This window comes from Aythya fuligula, chromosome 6 (assembly GCF_009819795.1).
Source record: "Aythya fuligula isolate bAytFul2 chromosome 6, bAytFul2.pri, whole genome shotgun sequence".
Classification (NCBI taxonomy): Eukaryota; Metazoa; Chordata; class Aves; order Anseriformes; family Anatidae; genus Aythya; species Aythya fuligula.
Window position 1 is genome coordinate 3,489,096 of NC_045564.1, and position 12,572 is coordinate 3,501,667.

Consider the following 12,572-nt stretch of genomic DNA (forward strand, 5'->3'; position numbering starts at 1 on the left):
ACTAAAATCTTACCTGTACAATGGTGCACATACGGGTGGCGGCCACCAGTGCTGGAAGGCCCTGATTTGGGCTTCGGGGGCTCTGCTCCTTGAGGAGCTTGGCCCCCTGGCTGCTCATCACTAGTGCCAGCAGAAGGAAGGCTCTGGGGTGCAGGAATAGGGGACCAGAGAGCAAGAGGTGCAGGGGGAAAGTGATGGAGCAGTGCAGCACAGGCCCTGCGCCAGAGGACTTTGAGCGTAGAGACAAGGCAAAGGGCAGGCAGCGACAGAAACGGAGGAGGATGGTGCACAGCGTAGGTACGGGCTGGTGTCATAACGATTCTCAGCAGTTTTCTTTACGGCTTTGCATTTTTTAGTGCTTCCCTAATGTTTAGTCACGGCAGCTTATTTATGTGAAGGAATAACTTGATTAAAAATGAATGGGCGACGCGTTTCACCCGCTGTGAGTCGCGCGGCGAGGAGCTCGCGCTTGGGAGCAAGCCTGGGCGGAGAGCGGGTGGGCAGCCCCAGCTCTGGTGCCCCGTTCACACCGCTGTGACTGCCGGGGTCGGAAGGGAGCCCACAGAGGTCTTCTGGTAAAAGTTACGGCTGAGGAAAAGCTGTCACTCTGTTTTTAGTAAGTGGTTATTACCTCTGAAAGGCTGGTTGAATGCCAGCACCCTTCTTAAGAAACCCAGACACAGCATCCTTGTAAGTCCAGCAGCATTGCATTTAAGCAATGTGCTGTCAGAACCTGGCCCTGCTGCCTTTCCAGAGCACGTCTTTGCTTCCATCGATCGGTGCCATCGCGTATTACGCAAGGAAAACACGGGTATTTGGGGTAAGAAATGCTTTCTCATGGCCTTAATTGGAGTAATCTCTGTGTTTGCATCGATCTCTCTTAACCTCAGACTGAGTGACCATGTAGGTACTGTGAGATTTTGGGGAAGCACTTTTGGCGGCTGAAACTGCCACCAAAGGCTTTTCCCCCAGCCCCGCTTTGCTTGGCTGGGGCAGACCTGGTTCAGATCCTCATCATGGGGCTGTGGGAGGGAGCCCTGGGCACCCGGAGAGGCCGCCTGGGGACATCGGGGCCGGGAGGCTGTCAGCACGCACGGGGTGTGGGGCTGAAGGAATCAGCCCAGCGCCTGCTACCGACGGCTCCTCGCCTCGCTCAGGGAGGGCTGGCAGCCTTTTGGGGAGCAGGCAGTGACCAACGAGCTCATGGTGAAATCACAAACCAGCCCAAGTCTGCGTTGCTTGCATAATGAAGGCTCTGCCATAACCTCTGCGAGCGGTGGGAATGCCGGCTGATTTTCCCCGTAGTCATGCTAGCAGCCTGCTTCCCTGCTTCCAGGCAAGGCAAGAGGCAAAATATAGCACACAGCGATACGGCTTCTCACGAGGGGGTGGTCCCGTTGGCTTAGACGTGCGACAAGTCAGGACAATCTGACCCATATTTCGTTAGACACTTATATAATTGCGTTTCAGCAATGGGAAATGCTTCATAAGTTCTCATGCTCTTGCTCTTACTTAGCCTTTCAGTCGGATTCATGAAGCTATAGCATCATTTCCATTCAACGGGGGAAAAAAATAGCCCGAGCCTTTTTGATTGGAAAGGGTCACTGAAACTTTCACGGCGGTTTGCTGCTAGAGGGTGACTCGACACGGAGCTGCAGGCAAGTGCCGTGAGCTCGCATGGCACTGAGAAGGGCTGGGCAACCCCGGCGTGACCTGCAGGGCTCCACAAGGTGCTGCTGAAGGCAGCTTCGTGGCACAGAAAAGCAAGTGAGCTCAGTGCAGAGGGATTCTCCTCCGTGTCAGCGTGCTCCGGGGTGCTGCAGGGCTTCCCACCCCGCCGCTCCAGGAGGGCGTAACTCCTGCTGAGCATCAGCAGGAGACAGGAGGAGCTTGTTCCTCACCCTGTGCAAAATCCCAGCTAGGTCAGCCCCGTGAGGGACTGATCCCATTGCTGGCTGGGTTTCTGTAGCTCACCATTTTCCTGCTGATCCCACAAACACAAGGAGTGCGAACATCTCAGAGGGTGTTGGTGTCGCCCTGCTGCGGTTCTGCTCTCCCGGCAGTTTCGGCTGTAACCCTTTGGCTTTCTGTCGCTTGTCACCTCCTGCGACTGTCACCAGGGGCTGGACATCCCCACGCTCTCTGTCTAAGGGTGCCTCTCCGTGGAGGGAGGCATTCCCCGGAGCCAGCGCTGCTCTGGGTGCAAGGTTGAAACATGGCCTTGCCGAGGAGCACCATGAGGTTTGGTCCCAATGCAAAAGAGCTTTGCTTTTGCAGCCATCCAGAGGAAAATAAGGCGCTGTCTGTGCAGTGCAGCTGCTGGGTGAGGAGTGTAGCATCCGCGGGGAAAGGTGCTGCTCACTCATGTCCCGAGCATGGAGCTTTTCCCTGGAAGCTGACAGTGACCGTAGATGCTCAGCTCTTCAGAAGGGCAGTCAGCAGGAGCATCCACTGCTGCATCCGCTTTGTAAATACTTTCTGGGCCTGTGGTGCCGGGCAGGTGAGCGTGAGACCCTCCTACATTGTCCAACAGCACCTTGCTGAAAATAATCTCCTTGTTTTAAATCATTGCCCAACTACAGCTGAGCACCACAGCACAGGAGGGGCTGTAGCGAGGAGCAGGAATCTTAAAAAGTTTCCCCTACCAGGCTTTTGTCTATGGCTTGGTGGTTTTGTCCCCCGGCAACACGGGGTGAGGCACAGTCCCCTCAACATCCCGTCGCCTCGAGGAGGACACCTGAGGCGTGCCAGCAGGTCCCTCTTTTAGCAGCCATGTCCACTGTGCAGAGATGCCTTGTTGCGAACGGCGTGCTCTTACGGCTCTCTTTTCCAGGAAATGTCCCAGGAGCAACAGAATCCACAGACAGAAGCAAAACACAGGGCACTACAGTTCAGACAACACGACGAGAGCATCGACAAGGTTAATTTAAAGAGCGCATGTTTCCACAATGGCAAAACTAACTGCAGAGAGCTTGGACTACAAAATACAGTATTATAGACAAAAGATTAAGACAAGATCTACACATGTTGCCTTGCATTTGTGGTAATCTACACCAATGAGAACATGTACTACAGCTATATTTGATTATGTATGGATATATTTGAAATAGTATACATTGTCTTGATGTTTTTCTGTAATGTAAATAAACTATTTATATCACACAATATAGTTTTTTCTTTTTCATGTATTTGTTATATATAATAAATACTCAGTGATGAGAAAAAAAAATTGGCTTTCTTAAATTTGCTGTATCTCATAGCTGTGTATAGTCTTGGGCTATTGTACGTGGACACTAACAAATCTTCTTTTCTTTCTTTTTCCAGTTCTAGTGGCAATTTTGAGTCTACTGAACTCAGTAGTAGGGTTTTGAGTTGGTCCAAGATCAGCGACAATTATGGATGTGGGAAAGGTGAAGAATAATTTAACCTACATTGAGGAGGGATAAAATATTTCAGATCCGGACTCAACTACATTTCATCAGCTGCCTTCTCCCATACCATCCATCTTCACTCTCCCATAGCTTAGAGAAATCCTTGCCTTCTAAATTAAGTCCTAACTGAAGGGGAAATGGAAATTCTTGGTAACTGCTTATGGGAGTGCCGGGGGTAATGTCTCAGTTTGGGAGGGAATTAGGTGTCTGCCAAGGTGAACCCTGCGAGAATGCACTGCAGCATCTCCAACTCTGGTCACTGGAGTGAGTGAAAATTGCTTCCTACTGTTGATTGAAAATTATTAGGTTAAAAAAGTTAATAACATAATAACAGCTGAAATGCCAGCACCATTTGTACCTCATGAACATGCTGATATAATTTATTTTTTTCAAAGAGAAGGTGAAAACCACTCAGAAAATACCTTATGAATAACTTTATGGGTGACCCTACTCCATTAAATGTAATGAACTCAAATGTTGGCTATACCTCGGGAAAATAAGGGCATGCGTTTTGTCACATCCACATGATGGACAAGATGCAAAGTTATTTCCATGGTAGCTGAAACTCTCCAAACCACTTTCTTTTGGGAAGCTAATATTACTCGAGTTTGTGCTATGAATTCTGAAGATGACAGAGTGACACTGAAGGGCAGAGAGTGGGCTCTTCACTCATGCTGGATCGCATCCACGCCACTGATTGCCTGCTGGAGCACTGGTCACACTGAGCAACGTAATCGAACTAAAAAACAAAGCAACTTGTAGCGTTACTCGTTGTGCTTCTCCTTCTCAAAGAGAATTTGCCTGGGCACAAACCGCTCATGACAAACATGAGGAGTATTTTTCACCGTCACCTCCATGTACGAAATTGCATCTGGGGCTCAACCAGATCTGGGGTTACCTGGGGTGATGGATCATGAGTGTGTTTCCATCTCCTGCCTTCAGCATTAGCCTGGTCACTCACAGCAGTCGCCACCAGCCCTACCGGTGACAGCCCACCCGCTGTCTGGCCTTCAGACGTGGGTGAAGCAGTATTTCTACCCCAACACGGCTTTTGGTTCCCCACCATCCCACCCCAGCCTGCTTCCAAGTGACTCCATTGCATGATGTTCACACGGGCTCAGTTTTTGTCTTGTTTTGCGGGTTTCTTGAATTTTGGAAGGTAATAAAAGGCGATTGGCAAGAGATGCTTCCCGGCACCTGGTCTGTGCTGATTGATGGGCGGGGGAGCGCGGTGCCTCGGCAGCATCAGGCTGCGCCTCTGCAGCTTCCTCCACCAGCTGAAGGCGCCGCAGCGATGGGCTGAGGATTGGGCCGGCGGGAGTGCTGCGCTGCAGCCTCCCCCCGTGCCTTGTGCTTTTCTGAGCGAGGTGTTGGAGGCCAGCCCTTGTCACAAACTCACATTTTTGAGCGGCATCCAAATGTCAGCCCCCCCACTGGGACTCTCGGCTCTGGATTGTTTGTTTCGGTCGCTTACATGAAATGCAAAATCAAATGTTAACACACACACACGGCCACGTAGCTATAGCAATAAAATTATTTCTTTTAAAAAAAAAGCAATTCTTAGCCCATCCGAAAATAGCATCGCGTAGCTGGAAACAGAAATAGGAGTCCCACACCGTCTCTAGCCTTGCTGAAGTTACTGGCCCTGCATTCACTGCGTAGTGCCACATCTAATCCCTGAACAGCCCGCGTTGTAGAGGTGTTATTGGCTGCCTCCCCAGCTGCAGAGCCTGCCACAAATCCTTCACACCTCCGAAAACCAGACTGGTTTTAAGTACCTGCTGCAGACTTCAGGGCAGAAAGAGGAAAGTGGTGTTGTTTGTAATGCCCAGGGGACGGCTCCCACCGAGCATCAGAGACCTCCTTGTGCCTCCAAAACGGAGCCCTCAGCACGCCGGTGCGGGCGTGCAGGCTGACAGCAACAGCATCTTGGGGTGTACGGGAAGCATTGGAGATTTCTGCACAAAGCGTGTGCAGAACTTGGATCAGAGAGGGTCACGAATTTGGAGACCTGGGGTTTGGTTTGCTTTTTTCCTTTCCTGAAGGGGTGGAAGCATCGTAAGGACACACACACCTCCCTGAGCCGCTGTACTGGGGAGCATGGGTGCATCCCTGTGGGCAGGGCAGCCGAGGTCAGGGGTATCAGGCCTGGGGTAGGACTAAGTGCATCACCCCCACCACCAAAAAATAACAAAAGGACACCATGCACTGTGTGGAAGACGAATTATTCAGAGTGTACCTGGAGGTGCGTGGGTCAGCCGCTTCAGGAGTGCTCCTTAAGCTGCAAGCAAGAGAAAAAATAATGTCACAGGCACGGGGGTTAAGAATTAAACAAGAGGCAAAGCTCCAGCGTTCACCCCTCAGGCTGCAGGTGCACAAATCTGCTACTGGGAGCGCGGCACCAGGTCCCGTAAATTCCACAGCAGCGTGTGGAGGTGCCACACACACACCGTGCAGCCCGACTGCGGTGCAGGGCATGCAAGCTGTGCCTCCTCTTGGCCCAAAGGCCCCGCAGTCACAGCGCTCTCCCTTCCAGATGCTCACTATCCCTCCTTTCCATCCAGCGCTAGTCATGCGGCCAGTACAGGCATATCGAAGGGAGACCGGCTACAACAGGCCACTGGCCCCTTCAGCTCGCCTTCTGCACCAGGAGAACCAGTGATTACCTCAAATAATAATCGTTAAAAATATAATAATTGAATCTTAAGGACCAGATAATGATCACTTGGGCTGTGTTCTCTTGCTGCAGCAGGCGTGAGGCAGCGCGAGCTCAGCCCCACGTGGAAAGCCCCCTTCCCTCACGGCTGGGCGAGGTGGGGGGGGGGCTCTCGCAAAAGCTTCCTCTTCAAAGCGCTCGCTCGAGCCTCTTTGAAAACAAAATGATTAAAGGCTCTCTCCCCTCTCATCCGACATCAGACACAGCTCGCTCCGCATCCTTGCTCTCACCCCTTGCTACGCGTGCCGCTGCGCCACGGCCTGGCGTGGAAGCAGGGCTCAATACCGCACAGCACAGCCCGACCACCTTCCTGTGAGCCATGGGCTGCACCCCTAGGTCTGTAGGGAAAGTGGGGCTGGGAAGGCCCACAGTTTGTCATAGTGTTGTATTTTTTTTTCTTCCAGTGACTTTAGCTGGACGTAGAGGTGGATGGAAATACTCTGGGCCACCACAACGAGGTCCCTAGGTCCAATTTGTTATTGATAATATTTTATCCAGCATTACGGGCTGGATGAGCCACAGCCTGGCCAATGGAGCCCATTGAATTCAGGTCTCTCTGGCACGGAGACCCAAAATGCTCGTTTTTCACCCTGACAGCCGCCACACGGGGGGCAGGCAGGAGGCTGGGGCGCTGCTAAGACGTGTCAGAGGCAGCCACGAATCCCGGCAGCACCTCTTCGGCCTGCCACAGTGCCTTTAGATCAGGTGGGTTTAGCTTAGTTCAGCTCCAGCTTAATTAACAGTTTTGTCCCAGCAGGAGGGCTGCTGAAAACAAAGATGCGTTTAAAAAAAAATAAAGCAGGTTTTTGTGTTTTGGTTTGGTTTGGTTTGTGTTTTTTTTTTACCGTATTGAATGAGAGCCACAAAGCAGTAAAATATTCCGCAGTCTCACACAGAAGCAGCCAAGGCTGCATAATAATAATAATAAAAAAAAAAAAAAAAAAAGAGAGAGAAAAGCAGGCGAGGACTCTGCTCTCTGATGCTTACTGATGGCTTTGTCAGGGAGCAGCGAGCAGTTTTGATGGGCATCGGTGCTCAGCCCTGGCTCCATCACGAGGTATTAAGGCGAGGAGCGGGCACGAAGCCTGGCAGCAGCTCGCAAGGCCACAGGGCAGGAGCTGTGGGGTCCTGCTCTGCACCAGCCCACCCAGATGCGGGTGTAATTACTCGGGGCAGGAGCCTGCTTCTGCGTGCAGCCGCCTGAATGCGGGGCAGGGGCAGGCTTCACGGCGAGGAGCTTCCAGCAGCGTAGGTGAGGCAGAGCCGGTTAATGTGACCTGGATTAGAGGCTATAGATAGCGCTTCCTGCATGTTTTACATTTTCAAATAAAAAGAAGCTTCTTGTTTAATGGTTAATAAAAATGATTAGCGCTCCCAGGGCACTGATTCTGACAGATGCAGAATGGCTGGAGGGACCAGCTACAAGGCACATGGGAAGATGAAACCCATTTTCTTTTTTATATTTTTTTTAATACTGTTGAGTTCGTCTCCACCAGCATTTGCAAGTTAATTTGTAATGTAATTATATGTTGCTCCTGTCACAGAAGCAAAGCGAGCGTGATGGGCCAGGGCCCGCCAGCAATGGCACAGCAAACACTTCTGCAGCAAAGGAAAGCTGCCAGCTAAGTGTGCACACACGCACGTATATACACGTATAAAATACTACGTATGTGGTGGGTATTGTACATGAAGAAAAGCCCATTCCCACTCTGAAAGCTGCCTCAGTTTTTACCTTTTTTTTTTTCCACACTGTGGAAAAATGATCTGCCACTGGCGCATCCCCAGGATGAGGATGGGGGTGACACGGGAAGACGATGGTGCCCTCACCTCCACTGGTGTCCCCATCCCACCAGCCCAGTTTCCCCGGGGCTGAGCCCACGCCAGGGCTTGGCTCCTTTTCGGTTGTGTTGCTCGCACTGCAAGGGGAGGCTCCCTTACCTCTTGGGCTTCTCCACGGGTGGCTGCAGTGGGACTCGTTTGCTTTGTTACGCACTGTTAAGGGTGCCCCGAGGTCTGTGCACGTGTGAGTCCCTCCAGCAGGAGCTGTTACTGTGATGGCTATAATCTGTCGGTCGTTTTCCCAGTGATGTGTCTCCCGTCCAGATGTCTTGCCATCCAGCTCTTAAATTTTGTGATGCCAATGCAAAACTGTCAGGAAGACGGGCTGGTCCAAGACCTGCTCCACACAGCACAGGAGAGAAGCATTCATGAAAAAAAAATACTTTTTTTTTTTTTAAATGAAAAGACAAATGCAAGAAATGGTCATAGTTGGGTAAAAATGAATTGTGCAGTGCGCAAGAGAGACACAAGATTAGGGAAGATAACGTTTTAGTTTAAGTGTTCCATCATTATTAATTCATTTGGTGCTCTTTATGATAATACCAATCATTTGGAATTCATTTGGTGTTTATGTGGATGTCATCTCGACTTCTGCAGAAATTCCAAAGTAATTCAGCATTAATGTGCTATTAAACATTGTTACCAGCCAGTACCTTCATTACTTTACCAGCACAGAATAATCTTTCTTTCCCCATTCTCTAAATTCAAACTCCAGTGTTTATTTTGCTTTTATCTTTATTAGGGTTTTAAAATGTAATGCTGCTATTTAAAAATCCTCCTTATGCTACATTACTCGTCGGGTTTTTTGATGGCACCAGAACTATGCAAATCAAGGAGGGGGTTAACAGTGATTCCTCATTCCATCTCTAAGTCACAGTATTTTAAAAAAATACTAACAAATAATAGAAAAGAAAAGAAAACTTGCATTAAAAGAGCATTAATTAGGTTTTACAGTCAAGGACACTACAAAGTCCTGACCCCGGCCAGGGCTCGGCCTCCTCCTCCTCCACCACGCGCGGCTTTGCGCAGAGCGCCGAGCCCGCTGCTGAGGGATTTTTGCACTTAATGAAAACCCCGGGAAGAATATGAATGTGTGGAGGTTAAAGGAACCTGGCAGCGCTTACTTGTCTGTCATGTCTTTAAGGATTGCCATTAAGTCATAAACGTGACAAAGATTAAAGAGTTTATTAATGTTATTAGAGACTTGAGATAAAATGCTGTGCCTTGCAGGGTCTCTCTCCCTCTCTCACTATTTAATGAAAACATTTTCATCACTTTCTGAATCTATTATACCCAATATTCATTTCAGGAGTCCTAAGATGATTTTATTTTAATTAGAGAAGATGTAGCAACCACCTGAAAGCAATACAGCTGAACACCTCGCCACGACTCCCCTCTCCCCGCTCCCGGCAGGCGAGCATCCCCCCAGCAGCTGAGCTGCCCCAAGCCCTGGGGGACCCCAAAAGCCTGCCCCATCCCACACCCGAGCCCAGATATCTTTGTGCCAGAGCCTTCCTGGCCGGCTCAGCGCTTCCCATTCGCAACGCAGGCAGCTTGCAGATGCTCTGTCTTTTAAACTTTCCAACCAGCCCGGCTTGATTTGTTAATTTATTCTGCAACCTGATTTACTGTTAATTTATTTTGGTGAGGAAGGTAGCCCAGCTTTAAATCCCAATTAATTAAAGGGGAGGGCTTAATGCTTTCTGCTGCGCGGGAGCTTCACGCCGCACCGTAACCCGTTTTAGCGCCGCACCGAAGCACTTCAGAACTTTATCACCGTTACCTAATAGAAACCCATACACCTGCAAATTAATTTCACGCACACAAAAGATTGCCCTTCGCAAATGTGCCTTTAAGAGCCGAATTTCGGCTATAGCCTTCATCACCTGCTGCTTAGCAACAGCCATGGCATCGCTGGCGGTGGGCTTGTCCTACACAAAAATGTCAAATTCAGGCTGTGCTTCTCCACCCCGCCTTGTCCAGCCCTGCAGGTGCTGCCCAGCCCCTGGTTAACAGCATCAGATTTTGTTAATTTTGTTGGTTTTTTTTTTGAGGAATGTCCAATTTTAAGGATCTTAAAAACGTAACACTAACCCCTGGCTGTTTGGGTAATTTGAAACAGCGATGGGAAGCACGGTGCTGCTGTGACCACGATGGCAACCCCGACGCACATCACCGTGAGCGCAGCTGTGCCTGAGCTGCTGCCGCCTCAGCATTTTGCACTGAACACCTCTAAAAAATTTATACCAAGGATTCTGCCACACACCCAAAGCTAGAAGGGGAAGAGGCGATTATATCCAGCCCGTCCAACAGGTGTCCCGAGGCTGTTTTATACTTCCCAAAGCACAGGGACCCCCCCCCCAGCCCAAACTTGCCACCTCCTACCTCCATCCTTGCTCCGAGGCCGTCCTGCAGCAAACAGCTCTGTGTTTCCGCAGGCGTGCCGGTGTCTGTCTGTCCACACGGCTGCCAGGATGTGGCTTCATGCAATGCTCCTGCCTGCTGCCAGCCGGCTGCTCCCCGTGGCACGTGCTTATCCCAGCAGCATCCTTTGACAGCCTGCAGAGAGGAAACCACGGGCTAGATCCCACACTGTAAAACTGTTGTGCGGGCACAACTAATTCACCAAAAACTGAAGGGCAGGTTTGCATTCAAGGAAAAATTAGCGGGGAGGGTGAGCACGCAAGACAGGCAGCCCTGCCAGCAGCCGTCACTCCGTTTTTGGCAAGGCCAGCTGGCTTGGCAAGCACCAAGGTAATGAGACGAACTGAAGTACCAGGCACTGGGGCCGCTCTTTGAAGCAATTATCCTCCGGAGCGACGAGGAACATGATGAAAAGGTTTCTGGAGCCATGGTGTGGCTGCAGGGCGAAGGCTGCTCACGGTCCTGCAGCCTCGTAGAGCCAGGTGGGTGTGCAGCAGGGATGCCCCAGCAGCTGCTCTTGAATTCAGAAGCACACAACTTCTCCCAGCAGCAACTGAACTATTTGGCACCCCAAAGACACGATGTGCCACGACCAGCAGCTTTGGTTAAGGAGAGGCCCAGGGTTAAAGCTGCAACTGCAGCACTCCATGGGGACACGTCCCCGCTCCGTGCCCCCAGCCGCAGCCAGGTGAAACAAGGGCAGACACAGAGCGATGCTCTTCTGGGGCTTCTCAGTGACAGCAGGTACCAGAACAAATGCTAAATGTTGGGTTTTGTACAAACAGAGGCCAGCAGGCTGGGGGGAACACGAGCAGCAACAGCAGCTCACAGGAACGCGCCCAACCTTGGCCAGGTGAGGAGGACCCAGCTCCTGCAACAAGCCTCGGGAGCTTTTACATCTCTCACCCACAGGGTATCTGACAGTTTGGTTGGTAAAATCATGACCACGAAAAGCCAGAACACGTGAGGATGGCCTGGAAAGCCAATGGTCCCTGCTAGCACAGGCAGAAATGTTTGTCACACCAGGGAATGGCAAGGGAGGCGCGCCTGCCTTCAGCAGGGAACGCAGAACGGGGAGACAAATCTAAAGAGCTCCATAAAAGTTTTAATGGGTTCTTTCAGTTGTGGAGTGGCATTTTAATGGGATGTTTTAAATGATTTTTGTCTTCTTTCTTTCTCTCCAGACTTCAGACGGACTATTAATCCGAGGGGCTCCTGCCTGCAGAGGAACAGCCTTTCACAGCAGTCGCCCGTGGCAGTGGGGATGCAAACAGCACAAGGAGTGGCAAGCAGGGTGGGCTTGGCATGGGAATGGGGCACAAACAGCATGTATGCACCCCTCACTGCGAAAAAATGCAGAAAAAGACATACATTATATATCTCTCTATACATACACACATATATATGCTCCTTCCAAACATACATATTGCTTTCAAAAGATGGAAACGTTTTGCTCGCTGATGCTTTCAGTGCAGGGAGGCGATCTCTGGCTGTTGCTCTTTTCACAGAGAACCTCTCGGCTGTCAGCAGAAAACGTGTCAAATGCAGCACAAACGGCGGTTGGGTTGGTTTGTCGGTATCTGGCTGCATCAAGCCTGCTCCTCCTGGAAATCCTCGTTCTCCCCAGCTGTATGGGATGATGTTCCACCAGGAATAGTGATGTCTGTTAGGGAAATGTTACCTAATGAGGGCAAAGAGTTTCAAATGCTGCAGCACAGCGTATGCAAAAAGCATTGATTTTGATGCCTTCAGAGACTCTGCTCTAGTTAAAAGGAAAATTAAAATAATAATAATAATAAATTGCAATTTTATCTGGCACACTGCAATGTTGCTTTCATCAGATTTCATCAGCCCGGCAGCATCTCCCAAGGGTCCTGCGTACCAAGGGTCCAGCCACCCGGCCTCTGGTTGGTGACAGCTTTGGGTGACAGCAGGGTCAGAGCAGGGACTCACACGACGCTCCTCTCGCATGCCCTCACCCTTCATTATCACACTCCCGGCCCCCTCCAGGTGTCAGCTCTCAGCAGTGTCCTCCTTGGCAGGGTTGAGGACACAACACTTCTTCTGCAGCCACCCTCAGGTCTTCTTCCACCGACACTGCTGGGTCCCTGGACAGCAGCCTGGGGGAGAGAGATGCCGCGGTGAACCACCACTGCTGCTGT

At 50.7% G+C, this 12,572-nt stretch overlaps 1 protein-coding gene across 1 annotated transcript in view; it reads left to right on the top strand.

Moving 5' to 3' along the window:
• TMEFF2 (transmembrane protein with EGF like and two follistatin like domains 2) overlaps window positions 1-4,613 on the top strand; it is a 112,237-nt gene extending 107,624 nt beyond the window's left edge. The window contains exons 10-11 of the mRNA XM_032190308.1: window positions 2,834-2,920; window positions 3,325-4,613. Coding sequence (XP_032046199.1) covers window positions 2,834-2,920; window positions 3,325-3,421 — 184 coding nt within the window. The 3' untranslated portion in view covers window positions 3,422-4,613. The remainder of the gene's footprint in view (window positions 1-2,833; window positions 2,921-3,324) is intronic.
• The last annotated feature ends 7,959 nt before the right edge of the window (window positions 4,614-12,572 follow it).